At 33.1% G+C, this 20,274-nt stretch overlaps 1 protein-coding gene across 4 annotated transcripts in view; it reads left to right on the top strand.

The window, feature by feature from the left end:
- STRN3 (striatin 3) overlaps positions 1-20,274 on the top strand; it is a 92,464-nt gene that overhangs the window by 49,041 nt on the left and 23,149 nt on the right. For 2 of the 4 annotated variants that reach the window (XM_019754512.2, XM_074328122.1), the window contains exons 6-8: positions 2,743-2,872; positions 8,631-8,772; positions 13,981-14,091. In XM_019754512.2, coding sequence (XP_019610071.1) covers positions 2,743-2,872; positions 8,631-8,772; positions 13,981-14,091 — 383 coding nt within the window. The remainder of the gene's footprint in view (positions 1-2,742; positions 2,873-8,630; positions 8,773-13,980; positions 14,092-20,274) is intronic. The other 2 variants (XM_019754514.2, XM_019754513.2) reach the window with 1 other exon arrangement.

Below are 20,274 nucleotides of genomic sequence, written 5' to 3'. Positions count from 1 at the left end.
CTGAAAATCTCCAGCTGAGCAGTGAGCTCCCCTGTTTTCTTCTGCTATTTGGCTTCTAATACGTTGGCAGCTGGTTTTATATCTCTTCAGGCAGGATATTAAAATTGATCACATTAATAGAAGAGACCTAATGAAACTGACAATTGAGATCTGCCAGTGAAATTGTTGTGCCTCTGTCCTATTATGCAAAAGTGATTCTAGCTGCTTGACAAACCTCATTCATGTACACAGAACATCCATTTATCCTTTCAGTGTCTCACACTTAAGGAAAGACTTTACTATTATGAAAAATTAAAAACAAAGAACTGAACAGAAAAGGAACTCAGAAAACAGGAAGCAGAAGACTTTTAAAACTGTAATTAATTTTCTGAGATGGCTGAGAGAAGATAACACATCTATAAAACAAATAGGGTGTTATTTTAAAAGGTTTAGTCAGAGATCAAAAAAGAACTAATAGAAATTAAAAAGTGCGATAGAAATAATTTCCATGTAAAACTTGGAAGATAGGGTTGAAGGACTGTCCCAGGAAAGGGAAAAGAGAAAGTAGAACTGAAAAACGGGGTAAAATCAAAGGTCAGTCCAGGAGAGCCAATATCTGACGAGGAGTTTCAGGAAGAACAGGTAAAATGGTGTTGAAAAGATTTTTAAGGTAGTAATAAAAGAAAGTTTTCTGGAATATATTTACAGAATGTATTTCCAAGGATTTTTTTTTTCAGTTTGAAAGGATTCCCTACAAGTACACTATAAAATTAATTTTAAAAAGATCCGTACAAAGACTATTGTCATGAATTCTAAAAAGAAACAGCATGTTAGCATGCAAGTAAAGTCTCAGACCTTCACAGTTCATCGTTACTTTAATTTTCATTTTCCTAAAGACTGAAGATGTCGAGTATCTGTTTATGCCATCACATGTTTTTTGATACAGTGTCTGTTTGAATAATTTCCCAATTTTTTATTGTTTTATTTGTTATAGTTGAGATTTAAGTGTTCTTTTTATATTCTGGACACAGGTCCTTCATCTAATATGTGACTTGCAAATATTTTCTCTCAATCTGTGGGCTTCTCTTTAAATTCTCTAACAGTGTCTCTCAAAGAGCAAGGTTTTAGTTTGGGAAAGTCTAATTCATCAATTCTATCTTTTATGGATTGTGCTCTGTTTTACGTTTAAAGTCATGCACATGTATTGCTGTGATCAAATACAACTTTTAAAATCTGAAATATGAGTTCTCACTTTAGAGACAAAAGTTTCTATCCAAGGGATAACAGTTCTTAATTTATCAAAGTTCAAAACAAAATTCTTGTATTTTAAATTTACTGCAGCAGATCCTCGAATAACATCATTTCCTTCAGTGTAGTTTCATTATTACATTGATACGATGCTATTTATATCAATTAGCCTTTTGTAAAATTGATTTCATTATACCTCGTTTCCCTCTAAAGTCACAGAACCTATCATCGAGGTTAAGTGAGGACTTACTGTATTTTTTATTTTTTTTATTGATGTGCCAGTTTGTCATATATTTTCTTTGCCTTTCATTTAATTCCCAAATATTAAGACATACCATAAACGTTGAGCTGAAAAGTGTTTTATTATTGTGGTAGGTTTGTGTTTGTTTTTACTAATTTGCATTTGGTAACACCATATCTTTCTGTATTCAGTTTTTATATAGGTCCTTTTTTTTTCTTTTTAAAAATAGGTCCTTAATGTACTGGAATAGGCAGAGTGGTACTAGGCCTGTTAAAACCCTGTGCCATGTTAAGGTGCTATTAATAGCTTGAATTGTATTATGTCCTTCATTTGGACTAATAGCACCAATCATGGAGGAAGAAAACCCTAAATTTTAGATTATTCTTTTTGTTACCATACACTCTTGGTGTTGATAAGGACATTTGAGGTCATCTAGTTAAACCCCCACAGTTTACAGGTAGGAAAAAAAAAGATGTTTTTTCCTTACCTGTGAAGAAATTGATGCCAAAAGGTTTAAATGACTTGGCCAAATTCAGGCAGCTAGTTAATGGAAGAGCAGAGCCTTTCATTGTGAGAGTCTGTGTTCAGCTGAAAATCCAGTGTTCTGTTGCTACCTTTGTTAGATGTTTAAACAACTGCTCAAACCCCTTTTTTGTACATAAAGGAGGAACTCAGATTATAGTTTTAAAAATTGCTTCATAAGTAGATAAAAATAGATTATCACTATTACCTATTAAATGAGTGGTTCTGAAAGACTTGAAAGTATTTTTTCAGTATATTAAGGATCCCGTTTTCTAGGTAAGAAAATTTGTGAAATGCATTGGAATATTCTACACCTGATTTGATATAACTTGAAATCTGGCAACCTGATAAATTAAACTTTGGTTTTAGTCCTCAAATATTTGGGCCCAGCTGTAAGAGGTTGTAGAGCCTTAAGAAATGCTAAGCTTAAGTTGCTTGCTTATGGTGGCTTTATTTTGAGAGATAATAGCACATTTGGTTTCTACTATAGGATTTTATTTTGATGCAGTGGTTACTTAAAATATTTTGGACAATGTGCATAGGAGAAACTCAGTTAACAAAGAACAGTCACTTTTATTTCAATCAGAGAACATAAATAATCTTTCGACATTCTTTTCTTGGGTACAACATTTAGGCAATACATTATTTGAATCTCTGTACTACTTTCAGGTACTGTGTTAAAATAGGAACCAGAGAGAAATATTAGAAATAATCTCTGGAACATTTGGATTCATCTTTTTCCCCTCTTACAGGCCTTCTGGTGATGTGCTTGAGACATTCAATTTCTTAGAAAATGCTGATGACAGTGATGAAGAAGAGGAAAATGACATGATTGAAGGCATCCCAGAAGGGAAAGACAAACATCGGATGAATAAACACAAAGTACGGACTTGATTTTCTATTCTTACTATCTACAACATATATATTCATGTATATTTCAAATAGAAATCTTTATGAGTCTTAAGTTACATTGCAAGTGATCATTTTTGATTTTACGATGTCGCTTGAAAGTTTTATCTATCAGTTCTTATTAAGTTACCCACATATAGTAGAAATTTTTATTTGCTATATTACTCACTAAATGGCAAGAAAGAGTCCGCTTTTAAAGGACTAGTCCAAAATTGGAGAGACGTCATCAAAATGGCGGCGTGAGGTGAGCCTCTGTAAATCTCCCCTGGAATTTACAACTAATTGAACAACAATAACTCCACAAAGGACTACCTGCACAGCAGATAGGCAAGACGAAGTTGCCCACTACTGAATTCAGCTAAAGGTGGGCAAATCGCGTCTACAGGGGAGGAAGGAAGGGAGAAGTGTGGAGACGGAGCCGCGGGGGCGCAGGACTCAGACCTGGCTCAGTGCTCCGAGCTCGCTGCATCCCGGAACTACTGCAGCTGCGGGAGAGAAGAACTCGGACTGCTAGGGCTCCGTTTATGGCCCACAGGGCTGAGGGGACAGCATATAACACGGCTGAACCCAACGCTCACGGCAGAGACCTCGGAGAAAAGACTGAGGGAAGAAGGCTGAAGACAGCGGTTTAAGCCCTCACTTGCTGAGCAGAGAACGGAAGGAAGCCTTAGGCACTGAGACTAGCCGCCCTCTCCCTACCCTCCCAGAGCTCGCCCCCACCTGCCCGGTGCTAGAAGTGGAACAGTAGCAGTGTCAGATCAAAAGAATAGAATATTTGCTGTTCTGAGAACTGTGGACTGCAGACACAGATTCGCAGCCCAATTAGTTCCGGCAAAGGGGAGGGAGCTGTAGAAACAGGACTGGCTGTGGTGCTGTGGTGGTGGGCGCTGCCATTGCTCTGGGCCACCTCTCACTACTCACCCTGCCCCTGACCCCACCTATCTGGGTGGATCCCTGCAGGAGTAAACAGAACTGCTGAAACATACGGACTCTGAATCTGGTGCATGAAGAGCTTTGGAACTTCAAAAGCTCTCCGCATACCCACACGGACACTGCGCCCTGTGACCCAGGCTAACTATTAACAGAGGAGAAGCCCGTCTCCCAGGGAATTCCCCCCATTGTGTGAGAAGCTGGAATAGAGCAAAGAAAACATAGCACTACCGTGTGAGAGAGAAAAAAAAAGGCTGCAGTTGGAGAGAAAATAAAACATTCTACCAACAAATACTGGAAAACAAAATACAGACCTCTTTCTATCAACCTGTTGCAGAAGCCACTCCTATAGATGTCTAGGAAGAGAAATAATAACTCAGTAATTGCCATGAATAACGAAGGCAACAAGACAGCTCAGAAAGAAAGTGAAAAGTCTCCAGAAAAGGCACTTAAAGATATGGAAATATGTGACTAAAATGACAGAGAATTCAAGATTGCAGTTCTGAAAAAACTCAACGAGATGCAAGAAAACATAGAAAGGCAGTTTAATGAACTCACACAATCAAAGAACAACATGAGCATTTTACGAAAGACATTGAAAATTTAAAAAAGAACCAAATAGAATTTCTGGAGATTAAGAACTCAATAGAAGAAATTAAGAATTAAATAACCAGCTTAGGTAGTAGAGTTGACCAGATGGAGGAAAGAATCAGTGACATCGAAGATAAAAACCTGGAAATTACAGAGATGGAAGAAGACAGAGACTTGAGACTTAAAAGAAATGAAAGAACTCTACAAGAACTTTCTGACTCCATCAGAAAGAGCAATGTAAGAATAATGGGCATACCAGAAGGAGAAGAAAGAGAAGGGAACAGAGAATATATTCAAACAAATTGTTGATGAGAATTTCCCAAACTTATGGACAGAAATGGATCCTCAAATCCAAGAAGCAAATAGAACACCTAATTACCTCAATCCCAACAGGCCTTCTCCAAGGCACATTGTATTGAAGCTGTCTAAAATCAACAACAAAGAAAGAATCCTCAAGGCAGCCAGGGAAAAGAAGACGGTAACCTACAAAGGAAAGCCCATTAGATTATCATCAGATTTTTCAGCAGAAACTCTACAAGCCAGGAGGAGTGGAACCAAATATTCAAACTATTGAAGAGAGAAATTATGAGCCAAGAATCATATATCGAGCAAAGATATCCTTTCGATATGAAGGAGGAATAAAGATCTTTCCAGACATACAGAAGCTGAGGGAATTTTCTAATACATGACCTGCACTACAAGAAATACTAAAGGAGGCTGTAAGACCACCATAAACAGGGACAATTTGTGGCAACCGAAACATAAAAGGGGGAGAGTAAAGGCCTGAACCGGAATATGGGAATGGAGAAAGTAAGCGTGCTGAAGAAAATGGAATACTCTAAATATCGAACTTTCTTTACATAAACTTAAGGGTAACCACTCAAAAAATATCCAGGACTGAAATATATACTGTAATAAAAGAAGAAACAGAGGGAAACATCATAGAATACCACCACACAGGAATAATAGACAGCAACAAAAAGGCAAAGAAACAATGGAAACACAACCTTACCAGAAAACTAAAGATAGAATGACAGGAAATCCTCACTATCAATAATCACCCTAAATGTAAATGGACTGAACTCATCAATAAGAAGGCACAGAGTAGCAGATTGGATCCAAAAACTAAACCCAACCATATGCTGTCTCCAAGAGACACATCTAAGCTACAAGGACAAGCATAGACTCAAAGTGAAAGGGTGGAAATTGACACTCCAAGCAAACGGTACCCAGAGAAAATCAGGTGTAGCCATAATTATATCAGATGAAACAGACTTCAGGGTGAAAAAGATAACAAGAGACAAAGATGGACATTTCTTAATGGTAAAGGGGACTATACAATAAGAAGACGTAACAGTCATCAATATTTATGCCCCCAATCAGGGAGCACCGAAATATACCAAGCAACTACTAACAAGACTAAAGGGAGAAATTGACCAACTAGGGGACTTAAATACATCATTGACAGCTATGGAAACTGGACTGCTATCTGTCACCATGTACCAAAATTAATTCAAAATGGATCAAAGACTTAAGCATAAGACCTGACACAATAAACTGCATAGAAGAAAACATAGGTACTAAACTTACGGACCTTGGGTTCAAAGAGCATTTTATGAATTTGACTCCAAAGGCAATGGGAGTAAAAGCTAAAATAAACGGATGGGACTATATGAAACTTAAGAGCTTCTACGCATCAAAAGAAACCATCGACAAAATAAAGAGGCAACCAACTGAATGGGAGAAGATTTTTGCAAACAGTGCCTCCGATAAGGGGCTAATATCCAAAATATACAAGGAACTCATGAAACTCAACAACGAAAAAACAACTCAATTGAAAAATGGGCAGAGGACCTGAAGAGACATTTCTCGAAAGAGGACATACAAATGGCAAATAGACATGAAAAAATGCTCAACATCACTAATCATCAGAGAAATGCAAATAAAAACCACAATGAGATATCACGTCACCCCGGTCAGAATGGCTATCATCAACAAGACAAATAGTAACAAGTGTTGGAGAGGCTGTGGAGAAAAAGGGACCCTCATACACTGTTGGTGGGAGTGCAGACTGGTGCAGCCGTTATGGAAGGCAGTGTGGAGGTTCCTCAGAAAATTACGAATAGAATTACCATATGACCCAGCAATCCCTCTCCTGGGTATCTACCGAAAAAATCTGAAAACATTTATCCATAAAGACACGTGTGCTCCAATGTTCATTGCAGCTTTGTTTACGGTGGCCAAGACAAGGAAACAACCCAAATGTCCTTTGATAGATGAATGGATAAAGAAGTTGTGGTATATATACACAATGGAATACTATTCGGCAGTAAGAAAAGATGATATAGGAACATTTGTGACAACATGGATGGATCTTGAGAGTATAATGCTAAGCAAAATAAGTCAGACAGAAAAAGCAGAGAACCATGATTTCACTAATATTTGGTATATAAACCAAAAACAACAAAAGAACAAGACAAACAAATGAGAAACAAAAACTCATAGACACAGACAATAGTTTAGTGGTTGCCAGAGGGTAAGGGGGGCGGGGGGTGGGGGGTGGGAGATGAGGGTAAGGGGGATCGAATATATGGTGATGGAAGGAGAACTGACTCTGGGTGATGAACACACAATGGGATTTATAGATGATATAATACAGAATGGTACAGCTGAAATCTGTGTAATTTTACTAACAATTGTCACCCCAATAAATTAAAAAATAATAGTAATAAAAATGTAAAGGACTAGTCCAGTGGTTTGAACCTTTTTTATTAAAAAAGCAACACCTGTTCCACTCCTGCCACAATTGAGAATCACTGCTGCAGTCTTTTCTTGTACGGTAAATAGGTTATAAATTAACTGAAGCTTCAGTGGGGATTCTCATGGTGGGTGAGGGAGTAAACTGGATTCTAAATGTATCGTATTTTGCTATGTATAATGCGCAGTTTCTTGCCCAAATTTGTGACAGGAAAATAAGGATGCGCATTATACATGGGTAGTACTAATTCTATATCTATATAAATATTTTTAATTCTTTTACTTATGCCTATGAGTAAAAAGTGTAACTCTAGAAATCAATAACAATATCTGTATGCAAAATAATACCCTGGAATATGATAATCGGTTTTGTTGAACTTACAATGAACTTGTAATGACAAGGAGTTCTTACCAGTACAGAAAATTTTTTGTCTCTGTTCTTGTGTCTTGTAATTATTTGTTACATAAAAATTTCTTGTACCATAATATGTTAAAAAATAAATGCTAAAATTCCTTTATAATACAAAAAACAAGTACCTAAATGTAAACAAATGAAAATTTGAATTAAAAACTAAAACAAAAGATTTTTTTTTTCCCCTGAAAATTTGGGCCAAAATCGTGGGTGCGCATTATACACGGGAGTGCATTATACACAATGCAGTTTGTGACAACATTCTCGTTCTTTGGTAAGGATTAATAGTTTACTTTTGCTCATAACCTAAAGAACGGGTTTATCTGTTTTAGTGGTGATGTGTATTAGCTACAGAAGCAAAACTAGATTAGGTGATCCATTTATGAATTGTCATAGTAGTGTACAGCATTTCAAGTAAAAAACGTGGATAGGTTCAGTTGTGGTTCTTTGAGATGTTACAGTAATGTGGGGAAATGCCAGTGTTCCTCTAAAGCTTCTAATTTATAGCAGCGGTTTTTACTGTTTATGCCACATTTCATATGTATAAAATACTCAGTATGTGTAACATGGGTGAATAGACATTTCCTCCTTTTTTTATTTGTTCTGGGATGTAAAGCACTATCATAATTACCACACCTATTGACTTACATTAGTTAATATACTTATTAGCTGTTACATATCACTGAGTTATGGACTACATATGCAGTGAGATCAACTCAGCACAACACATCAGAGTGTGAGTGAGTGAATGGGTCTTTAAAAGGATAACTGTGAAATATTTAAAGAAGTTAATTATTCTTGGTGATCAGCATTTTAAAATCATCACTTGCATCACATATTACAGTGGTCTTCACACGACACTGTCGAAAACCATTTATCTAAGGTACAATTTGGGATTGGTTAACTACATGAAAATCTAAAATTTTGTACCTAAGTGATTTAAAAATGGGAGTGCAAGTGTAAAGACAATAGTATGAAAACATAAAGGACCCCTTTAAAATTTATGATTAAAGTAATTCTTGGCTTATGTTCCCTTTACAGATAGGTAATGAAGGTTTAGCTGCTGACCTAACTGATGATCCTGATACTGAAGAAGCACTGAAAGAATTTGATTTTTTAGTGACTGCTGAAGATGGTGAGGGAGCTGGAGAAGCACGGAGTTCAGGGGACGGCACAGAATGGGGTAAGGTGATAAAGAATTACGGGGGTGGGAGAACTAGCCCTTAAAGATGTATTATTATTATTAAATATTATATGTGGAAATGTGTGTCTCTGAATGTACAGTGGCAGTGAAACAGAGCAAGAGGAGGTGGTATTGACTAATTCTAGGGTATTTTGCATCGATTTATTTACATTCAGTGACTAAACTGTTTTGTATATGGCTTGATTTTTGAAATTTTTCTTGATTTAAAGTTGAAACATTTAGTCAGTTTAGAAATTTAATTCCTTTTCTCTTAGCAGATTAAAAATAGGCATGTATACAGTTTTTCAACTTCCCATTATTTAATTTGGTAATGAATCTAGGTTTCAAGAAGCATTAACTGTTTTGGTATGCTTGTACGGTATTTATTATCTGACTTATTGCTAGGAAGCAATAAAGCTACTAAACCTGAATTGTAGCTCTATATTGAACAAGATTTAGTGAAGGTTATTAACCTTTATTATATATAATATTCACAGTTCAAATGTTAGGGCCTAGCCTTTGGAAGTGATATGTAATGGTAATAATAATCCAGTCATAACTAAAAGGGATAAAAACCCTGTTCAGTTTATACAGGTTTAAAAACCTCATTAGAAAGTAAAATAAAAATGTAAAAAATACTTTAAAATAGTAGTTGAGGTCCAGTATGTTATTCCTATTAAATGTTCAATCAATCTTTTAATATCAGCATGTTATCTGGTAGGTAGAATTCAAATTGTGTTTATAGAGCTTTATTAGAGAAGGTTTCTAAGTGCCTTAGCATATTTCACATGAATACCATCATTGCTTACCTGCAGTTACTAGCAAAAGGCATTATCATTATCTTTCTTTCTCTCTCTCTCTCTTTCTTTCTTTCTTAGTTTCAGGTTTATCACTGGATTTTTAAACATTGCTTTGGTGATGGAAAGCACACTTGGTTTTTTTAAATGCCTCAATTTTGTATCGAAACTGAATGTTGCTAATAGAGATAAAACCTTATACATAATATATTTATTGGCTGTCCTGATATAAATCAAATACCTAAAAGATCTGAATTTTGTTATCAGCTTTTTCATTGTTTATAATTCTCAAGCATTATTTTCAGACCTTCATTTCTCACCTAACTGGAAAGAGAAGAGGCACATTAATTAAAAATGTGAAAACAACTCCACAATAACTTTCTAGACTCTGAATATACATTTTTATACTTATTTGAAAATGGCTGTATTCTAGAAGTTTACTCTTCTTAAATATTAGTCTTGCTCAGGGGAAACAATATAAGTATCTAAGTTTTCTTTTAGCTTCTCTGTGCAACCCATTCAGTGTTGGAAATACCTTAATTTTTAACAGTAATTTCTAAACTACTATTTATGTTCTTCTGGATTATTTTATAATTATATAAAGATATTTACATTGTATATATATATATAATTATTTTTCAATTCATGTATGTTATAGGAGGTTTAGAACCTACAACTACGTGTAAAGAAGAAAATTAAAAATCACCTATTATGCTACTATGTAGAGAAAACCATGATTAACATTTATATATAAATATGTGTATATTTATTTAACAAAGGATTTTGCTGTGTGCTGATTTATTGCCTACACTTTTCACTTAACATATTGTTCTTCTGAAACATCATTTTTTTAATAGCTGCATAATATTCTGTCAGTATGTTTCTTTCTTTATTGAACCAGGACTTTGCTGATGTACATTTAGATTATTTTCATTTTAAAAAACGATCAAAGCAGTTTTTGTACATTTGGATACCTAAATTTTGACACATAATCTATTCTTATTTTCGCTTAAAATTGCTGGAAGTTTAATTCTCAGTCAGAACATGAAAAAAATTCAGGAATTTGATTTGTATAAAGTGGCATTATTTCTTTAATAAAAGTACCATATTACATACAACTAATTGGTCTTTCTGTCCAAAGACTTGACTGTAATATCGCAGTTTCAAGAGAGGATCTAATTAGTGAATGATACCTGTCAATTCGTTAACTTACTTTTTACTAAGAGTATTTGAGAGTGATCTGAGTATCTTTGTAAATGGAAGTAACTGACAAAATTTTTTCCTTCCAGAAGAGACTGAAACATCTTTAAAGCATTGTAAGTTCTTAAGGGAAAGGACTCTCTTGAGAACAAAATGGTTCAAGTAGTTGCTTTCCTTAAGAAATGAAAACTGTCATAGGATCTGTGCAGTGTTTCCGAATTTATCTTTTCTACTCAGCAGGTGTCATATTCAGTTTTTCCAAAACAAAGAAGATGGACATACTCCTGTATATTTAATTCATTTATTTGAAATTTGAATTTACTTATAAATGGGAAGGTAGTGGTTTTCAGATTTAAGTTATTGGGTAAAGGACACAGATGTTTTTAAAATAGTCTGTCCTAATGAAACATATCTCATACTTACCCCCATTGGATAATCTATGTTATTTTTTATTTTGTATATTATCAGTCTGCTTAGATACCTCTAATTTTGAATCCTTTTATCCTGTGAAACCACTGTTTTTTAGAAAGCTTTTAAATCCTGATTTTCTTCCGTCTATGTTAGGTAGTCTGAGCTTAATTTTAGTAGTTTTTAGTTCTCACAATCAAAAATATTAGCGGGCACTTCTAACTTTGCTATTTCTCTCATGAAGACTAGACATTTTAAGGACGTTTAGTCATTTTCTGGTAAACACTATTAAACTGTGCTCTGTGGAAATTTATAGGACTACAAAATACAATTAATACCTGAATATTTGTATTTGAATATAATGGGTAAAGTACTGAATATTTGCATAAAGTAAGTTAAAAATTTATGCTGCATTAAATAGATTTGTATAATTCCTCTGCTTTAATAGTTAGAATTACCATAATAAAATTTTATGTTTTTGTGGTTTTGAGTAAAGGGTCAATTTTTTTGTGAATACATACTTGTGTTTCATTTAAACAAAAAAGTTGCCGTAACTGATTCAACCTCATTTCTTGGTATTTTTTTCCCTGTAGATTTTTTAAAAAACAGAATTAATATGTAGAAGATTATGCTGGCTCTTCCCTTTTGCTCTTAACTATTTCTTATAAGCACTATCAAATCAGCTGTTACTTACCAGGCAAGTTTCAGGATGTTGTTTGTGCACATATGCATTCACCAACCTGTTCTTTGCACTGCCTACGTTTACCTTTATTTTCTAGACTTGAGGTTATCTTGCAAGTGATATTTGTTTTTTTCCTTAAGCTTATCCTTTTTTATTCCCTGTGCTTTTTCACTCTCCACTACCCTTTGCTACTTTACTTTAGAGCTAGTCACAGCTTTATTTTTTTCTACAAAGGTCTTTTAAAAACTGTTTGGCTATCTTTTTACATTTTTCTGTCCTATCTGATTTCCTGTATAAAGTTTGCACCACTTAGGTTTTCTTTTGTTGTTTCTATGAGTTTTAAAAAGTATTTGCTAAAAATGTATCAAATTGTCTTGTAAAAATACAATTGTCTTGTATTTTTCAAAGTGACTACTAAGAATTGTTTGTCATACTCATACGTGCAAATGAGTGCAAATGATTAAGACTTCACATTTTTTCTTGGAGTATTCAGTAAGTTGATGATTCCTGATACAGCATAGTTTTCAGGAAATCTCATGATTAGAGTACATGAAAAGTGAAATTTCTCTTTAAATCAGTATTACAGCTGTATTACAATCAGTATTACAATTTGCAGATATGACAAATGATCTTACATATAAATTTCAGTCTTGAACAATCTAGTTTCAAGTAATTCAAGTTAGCAAATTAACTTAAACTTTGGATTTAGCTTTTTACATACTGACTACCTGAGATCGTAGCTGTATTCATAAGGGAGATAGTGATAACAAGTGCAGTAGAAAAGACTCAAGGGACAGTACAGTAAATAATTGAATTTCTGTGTGCCATCCAAAGATGTGAATTTCTTACGTTTACTACGTGTAGCAATCTATGAGGAAAAAAAGACCTTTTTATGTCCATTGTATAGATTTAAGTCAGTGAGATCTAGGGAGTTTGTAAGACTTGTGAATCAGAGTATAATGAGTTATCAAAAATTTAACAAGTATGCTTTCCCTAAAATCTCACAATTCTGTCAGTCTTGTTGATTGACTTAGCCTGTGTATTTTGGTGTAATTTTTATTTCATAACAGTGTTATGTAAGCTCTTAGTAATTAAGTTATTCTGTAACAGAATGTTAAACTTCCTAATAACATGGCTCTTTTAAAACTAATTAGAGGAAAGAAAATCTCTTAATACTTAAAATAATTCTAATAGACTTATTTTTGTACTGCTTTTTAATACTGTTTTTCCTTTAGTTTACTATAGAGTAAATTTTTTCTAGGCACAAGTATTTACTTAAAAGAAATACAGATTTGTTATATTCAGCCAAAAGCTGAGTGTCATTTTAGCAGATGCACAGCAATGTATATTTTCACTTCTACATGCTTGTCGCTGCTTTCATCTTACCTAAAAAAACCAACTCTGAAAAAAATTCTTCAGTGGAATTTGAGGGTTTTTTGTTTGATTTTGTTAATCTTAGTTGTAGACAATGGAAGAAGGTAATGAGATGTTGAATCATTTGGTTTGGGTGGGGTAGAGGTGGCAGTTCTCTGAATGCCTTGTACAGATTATTTGAGACTGTGTTTTGGAACTATATGTGTGTATTTATTGGACTAGAATTAGAATGCCTCTCCATTGGTATAATCAATCCTGTGCATGCAGAATCAGTGTGACAGAAGGTGCATGAATATTTTCATCAATAAAACGGCACTGACCTTTCCAGCTTGCACTTTTGAGTACTTCGCATGTAATTCATTCATTTGCTTTTATGATGCTGGCTGAATAATTTTATTAACGTTTTAATAAAGATGCAGTGATCTATTTTTTATAACATTAGATTTCTAAGGTCAGTCCATTGAAAGAATATCAGTTATAGAAAGACTAATAACCTTTAAATATGTGATTCATAGAAATGAAGCACTATTTAACTGTTACTATTAAATGTTTAGAAATTTATGAGATCTCAGGGCATTTAGAATTTGAATTGTGAATACCAAAACTGAGACTGCACCTTTAAAGTATTTTGAGTATATGCTGTTAGTACATTTTTATTATGATTATGTAGAGCTATAACCATTTACTGCCAACAGCTTGCATTGCCAACTGCTGATACTTTTTCTTTTAATAATATGCTGCATGTAGATAAAGATGACCTCTCCCCAACTACTGAGGTTTGGGATGTAGACCAGGGACTAATAAGTAAACTGAAGGAACAGTACAAGAAGGAACGAAAGGGGAAGAAAGGGGTGAAGAGTAAGTGCAGATTCTATTATAATTTTTGTATACCAATCTTTGAGAAAAAAATTCTTCAGTTCTGTTTTTTTGTCTACTTTTCTTTTTGTTTCATAAAGGGGCAACTAACTTTAAACTTTGTCTGTTGTATAATTGAAATTTATTTGAATATGATTTAGGATGTGTTAATTGATCAAATTGAAAATCATTTTGATCTGTGGCTAAGGATGAAGGAAAGATTTCAAGGGTTTTTTGTTTTTTGTAAGCTTTAAAAAGTTTACCAAATTGTAAGAAATACTGGCCTTGGGATTAAAATTAATAGAGATTTGTTTAAAATGGAGAGTATAAATTTCCTTGTTTTTGATACGTAGTGTATTATAGCTATAACCAGTTCATAGCCAGGTTACATTTCTTGGTTAGGGAATCCTGAAGTACAGTGAATAGGGAAGCCCTTTCTATAATTTTTGCTTTCTGGCCTAGCCCAACCACAAACAACAGCAAAAAAATTTCTCCTGGGTAGTATTTTTTTTTTTTGGCTATTCTGGTAGATGAAGGCCAGAGGAGAGGGTAGTGATGGCAGTAGATTTTGTTTGCTCAATAGCTGTCTTTTGGTGCTTTGATGTATTTTTCACGATGTTGTATCCTGACTGATGTACTGTAAAAGTATAAACTTAGCTATAGCACCTCTCAAGGAAGTAATTCATTTTCATTTTGTGAATCAAACTTAAAAACAGCCACATGAAAAATATCTTCAGACCTGTGACTATTAAATGGAGAAACTTATTTATGGGAAACTTTATTTTGAACTGACCATTCATTCTTACTAGTCTAACTTTTTTGACTGTCAAAGAGATACAGGCAGAAACTATATAGACATCTTTCATATTCCTTTCTCTGGTGACAAATAAATTAGTTTATAAAATGGCAGGTGTAATGGAAAAGAGTGTAAGTTTCCTTAAGTAAGGCCTTTTTATTTTTGAATGGTTTAATTTATTGTCGAGGCTAGTAAGTGGAGTTTTGGGGATTTATTATATCTTGTTAGGCAATTTTCTTTTATAACATTGTGCTAATTTGTTACTGTATGTGAATAAGAAAGACAAGCTATTCTCTAAGAATTTTCAGACTATGATGAACTGCTTATTGTATTTTAAAACCTTTAGTGCTGGGCAGAGGCTGTATTCAACTATAACATCACTTACCTCTATAATTCATGTATGTTGATCATAAAAGTACTTTTGCATGATTAACTATTTTAATATAGATATAATGGCATTAGAATTTTAGGGTTTAAGTCTTTTTCTAAAGAAATTAAGCAGTTTATTTTAATATTACATTACTTATTTTATGTATTATATTATTCATAAACTGACTTATCTGCTGAAGATTTCTTTAGAAAAAAATGTCAAATGTTGCTTTTAATTTAAAATACCCCATTTTTTTCCTGATAGAATATTAGATCTATACATTTTTGAGGTTTAGAAATAACATATAACTCAACTTAAGGTCCTTTTTAATTGTAGGTTTTTAAAGTTTTCTAAAAGTTTTTATTTAAAAAACATGTCTGTTTAAGAAATATTAGAAACAGATGAACTAAACTAACATTTAAAATTCCCATAAAATTTTAATTTTCCTTAATAGGCCAATAGTACACAAAATTTTATTATTTGCCTACTTAACATTAGCTTATAGAAAACATCATTTTTTGTCAAATATTCCTCTGTATAACGTTTTCTTTATTTTTTTAAACAAGCTACCCTGTTATCCAACAGAATATTAGAGAACCTAATATGTGAAATGGGTGAAAGGGAACTGCTGTGATTAAATCAGGAGTTGGGGGACCTCAGAGCCATGGCTTGAGGCTTTCATGTCTCAGTACTATTTTATTATCCAGATGTACTGTATTTTCAGCCAACCCCTTTAATTTTGATTCTGTATCTTTTTTCCAAAAAATAAACTAACTTTGCTTATATAACCATAAAAATAATACCTGCTTCTTATTCCGACAATATACAAAGTATATAGAAACAAAGAAAAAGTCAAAATCTCCTGCAGTTCTACCACTTAGAGGTTAATATTTGGCATGGCATATATATTTCCAACCTTTTCTAAGTGTGTTTATACATAAACCTTTTAAATTTTTTCAACAAGACTGTCACTATATTATTTTAAACTAATTTTTTCCTACTTTATAGTCATCTAAATAAAATATGATTTTAGTGGTTACATTGTATTGCATTTTGTGGATTAATCTAGCCTCCATAAGTTAAACCTTTAGAATGTGTCACACACTTAATGTTTTTGTAAACGTCAGTGTCTTTAAGGTTACCTATGTATGTAGATAGAAAGATGAGGTTTCCAGCAGTATTTTAGGATTGAGTAATTAGGAGATAATAAATTGTTTCTTTTTACACTTCCTTTGTGAATTTTGATAAATACTTTTTAATATTAAATACAGAGTTCAGTAAGAAAATTTTGGCCTTGAATCCCTGCCATACAGATAAAACTTAGGGAATTAAAACAATTTTTTATATTTGACAAATTATAAACCTCGAATGGTCTTATCTACATAGATCATCATGTTAATACTAATATGTAATTTAACATTAAAAGATAACTTATAAATTTTCTTAGCCTTCTTATTATCTATCTTTGTTGGTTGTTTATTCTGGCATATCTATCTTTGTTGGTTGTTTATTCTGGCATTTTCCCAGATACAGCTTTGTACAAGTTAGAATAATTCATAAACTGTAGTCTTTTGATATTTCCCCCCCTTATTCCACATGAATGACTCATATCTACTGGATCCTAGCACTAAGTTTCTAAAGATTTTTTTTTCCAGCTTCTTACTGGGAAGAAAATTATTTGCTAACTTTACCATATAGAATCAACAGATGTAATCCAATCTAAATACCTTTTTTTTAAATGAAAGAAAAAAGCGACAAGAATGTCAACTTTTTAACTTAGTTAAGACTCAACCATAATTTTACTCTTAAATGGAAAACTTTCTAAAATCAAAGAGTTAAGAAGCTAATGTTTATCTGTCTTCTGACTTGTTCACTCCACCCTTCTTTTTTCCTACTCGAGGCAAAAGAAAATGACTTAAAAGTGTGACAACCTTGCCTTGAATTATAAATACAATTCAGTATTAATTTCTTGCTAAGTGAGGTATACTTAAGAGCTGTACTTTATTAATACTTCTAAAAGTCAAGACCATGGAATTAAAGAGAATTGATGCAGTGATTTTGATCACAGGCTTCAAAAGAGTTAAGCTTCCTTTTCCTTTTAACTTTTTATTTTGACATAGTTTCAGACTTAAGGAAAAGTTGCAGGAATAGTACAAGGAATCCTATGTACTTTTCACCCAGGTTCCCCAAATGTTAACATTTTACCATATTTGCTTTATCCTTTTCTCTCTGTAAATATATACATTTATTATTTCAAACAGTTCAGAGAACTGAGTAAGTTGTAGACATTTAGCTACTTAAATACTTCGGAGAATGTTACCAGACCACAAAGACATTCTCTTACATGACCACAGTACAACAGTGAAAACGAGGAAATTAATAGTGATACAATACTGTTATTTAGTCTACTCAGTTTTCTTTAATTTTTTAAATAATTTCTAAGTTTTCTGTAATTGGGGAAGGGAATGAGGGGCAAGTTCTAATCTTTTGTTAAAATCTTCGTCCGGTAGGATTTTTCTAGTTTTCTATGGTCTCCTTTTTTCTTTATTTTGTATCTTATAAAAACATGTATATCAAAATCAATAACAATTTAAAACCATACAGTGTATAACATTTGAAGTAAGCATGAAGCATCTGAACTCTGGAATCTTTGTTTAGAATATGAGGAAGGAGTTAAAAATCTTTGTCTTTTTCAAATTGGGGAAGCTTAAATTGTGGATTATAGTATTTTCTTTTGACAGATGCTCTTATTTTTATGGCTTATTGTTACTTCTGTCCTATTTTATACCGTACAATAGAGGTTTCTTAAGAGGTTAAATTATTTCATTTACTTTCTTCAAAAGATTTAGAGGCTTTCCCATTTCAAAGATTCACATTCTGAGAATATGTATGTTTACAATTCTGGTTCCTAGTGATGGATTTATTTTAGTTTTCCTAATTATTCTGATTTATCCTGACTTTCCTGTATTTTCTATATGTAGAATATGATTTATCTGTCATTCCGCTTCTCTCTTTTACTGGTGTTATAGAATTGATATACATCTTCTGACTTACCAATCAGTGTATTGGAGAGGGGAAGTCTTAACTTTTATATATTTCTTTTAAAGTAAATTGTGAGTATCCCTGGATCATTTTCTAGTTTTCTTTCTTTTAGGTTTCATATTAGTATTTCTCATTTGCTATTCCAGATTTGAGATTTCAGAATGTCACCAGAAAATGGAATATTTTTTAAAGTGTGACTTTAGTCCAAATATCTGTATATTAGGCATTTTAATACACTAAAGGAGAAATTATTCTTTTGTAGCAATAACCTTCAGTGGGCTTTACAAAACACTTTGGCACACTATAAAATATCTGTGATGATTAATATGCTTCTATTTAAGAGAGAATATAAATTCAAAGAGCCCATAAGCAGTTTAATATTGTCTCTCCTGCATCAAATAAAAGAAAAAAACACAGTTGTTTCATAATAAAGGAATATTACTTTCACCTAAGAGATGCAGTTGTTTTATATTTCTGGCTTAATATACTTTTAACACAGACCATTGAGTTCTTTAACTGATTTTGTTGTTGTTCTCCCCGAAGAAAATAATTTAGGCATTTTGATGACAGAAAATATCAGATCTATGCGCTTTCAATCAGTATGCTTTTTTATTTTTGTTTAATTTTTATTGGGAAACAGTGTGTTTCTCCAGGGCCCATCAGCTCCAAGTCATTGTCCTTCAATCTAGCTGTGGAGGATGCAGCTCAGCTCCAAGTCCAGTCGCCGTTTTCAATCTTTAGTTGCAGGGGACACAGCCCACCATCCCATTGTGGAAATTGAACCGGCAAACTTGTTGAGAGCTCGCGCTCTAACAACTGAGCCATCCGGCTGCCCCTTAGTGTGCTTTTTTAAACTGCAGAATCACTTTGCAGCTAAATTAGTTGTTTTTCCTTAATATTGTATCATTTTTAAAAAGATGACAGTTGTGTGAAAGCTTTATTTTAATTGGAATGGTAGTCAAAAATAGAACAGATCTAAGAAGGATAACTAAATTCTTATTCTAAAATAAAATTATCTTTTCCAGATTGCCTGCCAACACTTGGTTTCACTTCAGAATATATGATTAACAAAGGGAAGGAACATTTGAGAAAGAGAAAACGTTAGATTTGTTTAAAAAATACTGTTTTACTTAGAATAAGAGAGTATATAGAAAGATAAATTTCATATGTCATAAGTTGTCTGTAAGCTTGGATGTATAAAACCCCTAACAACGGTTGTCAGTCCATAGTAAATTGGTTTATACATGGTGTAGTTAGTATTTTTTGTTGTTGTCCTGTAATCTTTAGATTGTGCATTTGTATAGATTTGATGGTCATGGTTAAGAGGTTGAGTAGGTTGTTTTATAATTCATAATGGTAAGAAATGTTTTTCTTGCTATAAAAATTAGAAAAAGTATTCTATGGATTTTAGCAATAACTGAGAATCAGTTTTTAATTAATGTTTCATGAGTCTTCAGTTATGCTTTTGAGTATTGTTATAATACTTTGTTATTGATATTATATATTATTCTATTACACTAATACCATTAACAATTTTCTCATTGCTATCCACACTTCAGATGTTTTATTTGAAATTGCTTTTTCTTACATTTATTTAGGATATTGGATAGAATTAGAAAGAACTTGAAGATGCATTAAATTTACAGTTGAAAGATGCTTTACAAAGTAGATGCTAGATAAGACTGTTAACCCTGTTTCCCCAAAAATAAGACGTAGCCGGACCATCAGCTGTAATGCGTCTTTTGGAGCAAAAATTAATGTAAGACCCGGTATTATATTATATTATGTTATATTATATTATACCGGGTCTTATAGTAAAATAAGACTGGATCTTATATTAATATTTGCTCCAAAAGATGCATTAGAGCTGATTGTCTGGCTAGGTCTTATTTTCGGGGAAACATGGTATATATCTGGTTATGAAATCTGCTTTAATCCTTAAACAGTTTTTGAGAAACTAGAATTAAAGCAGGGACTT

This window comes from Rhinolophus sinicus, linkage group LG03 (genome assembly GCF_036562045.2).
Source record: "Rhinolophus sinicus isolate RSC01 linkage group LG03, ASM3656204v1, whole genome shotgun sequence".
In the NCBI taxonomy this organism is placed as follows: domain Eukaryota; kingdom Metazoa; phylum Chordata; class Mammalia; order Chiroptera; family Rhinolophidae; genus Rhinolophus; species Rhinolophus sinicus.
Note: the sequence above shows the minus strand (reverse complement) of the source record. Positions and strands in the feature narration are given on the sequence as shown.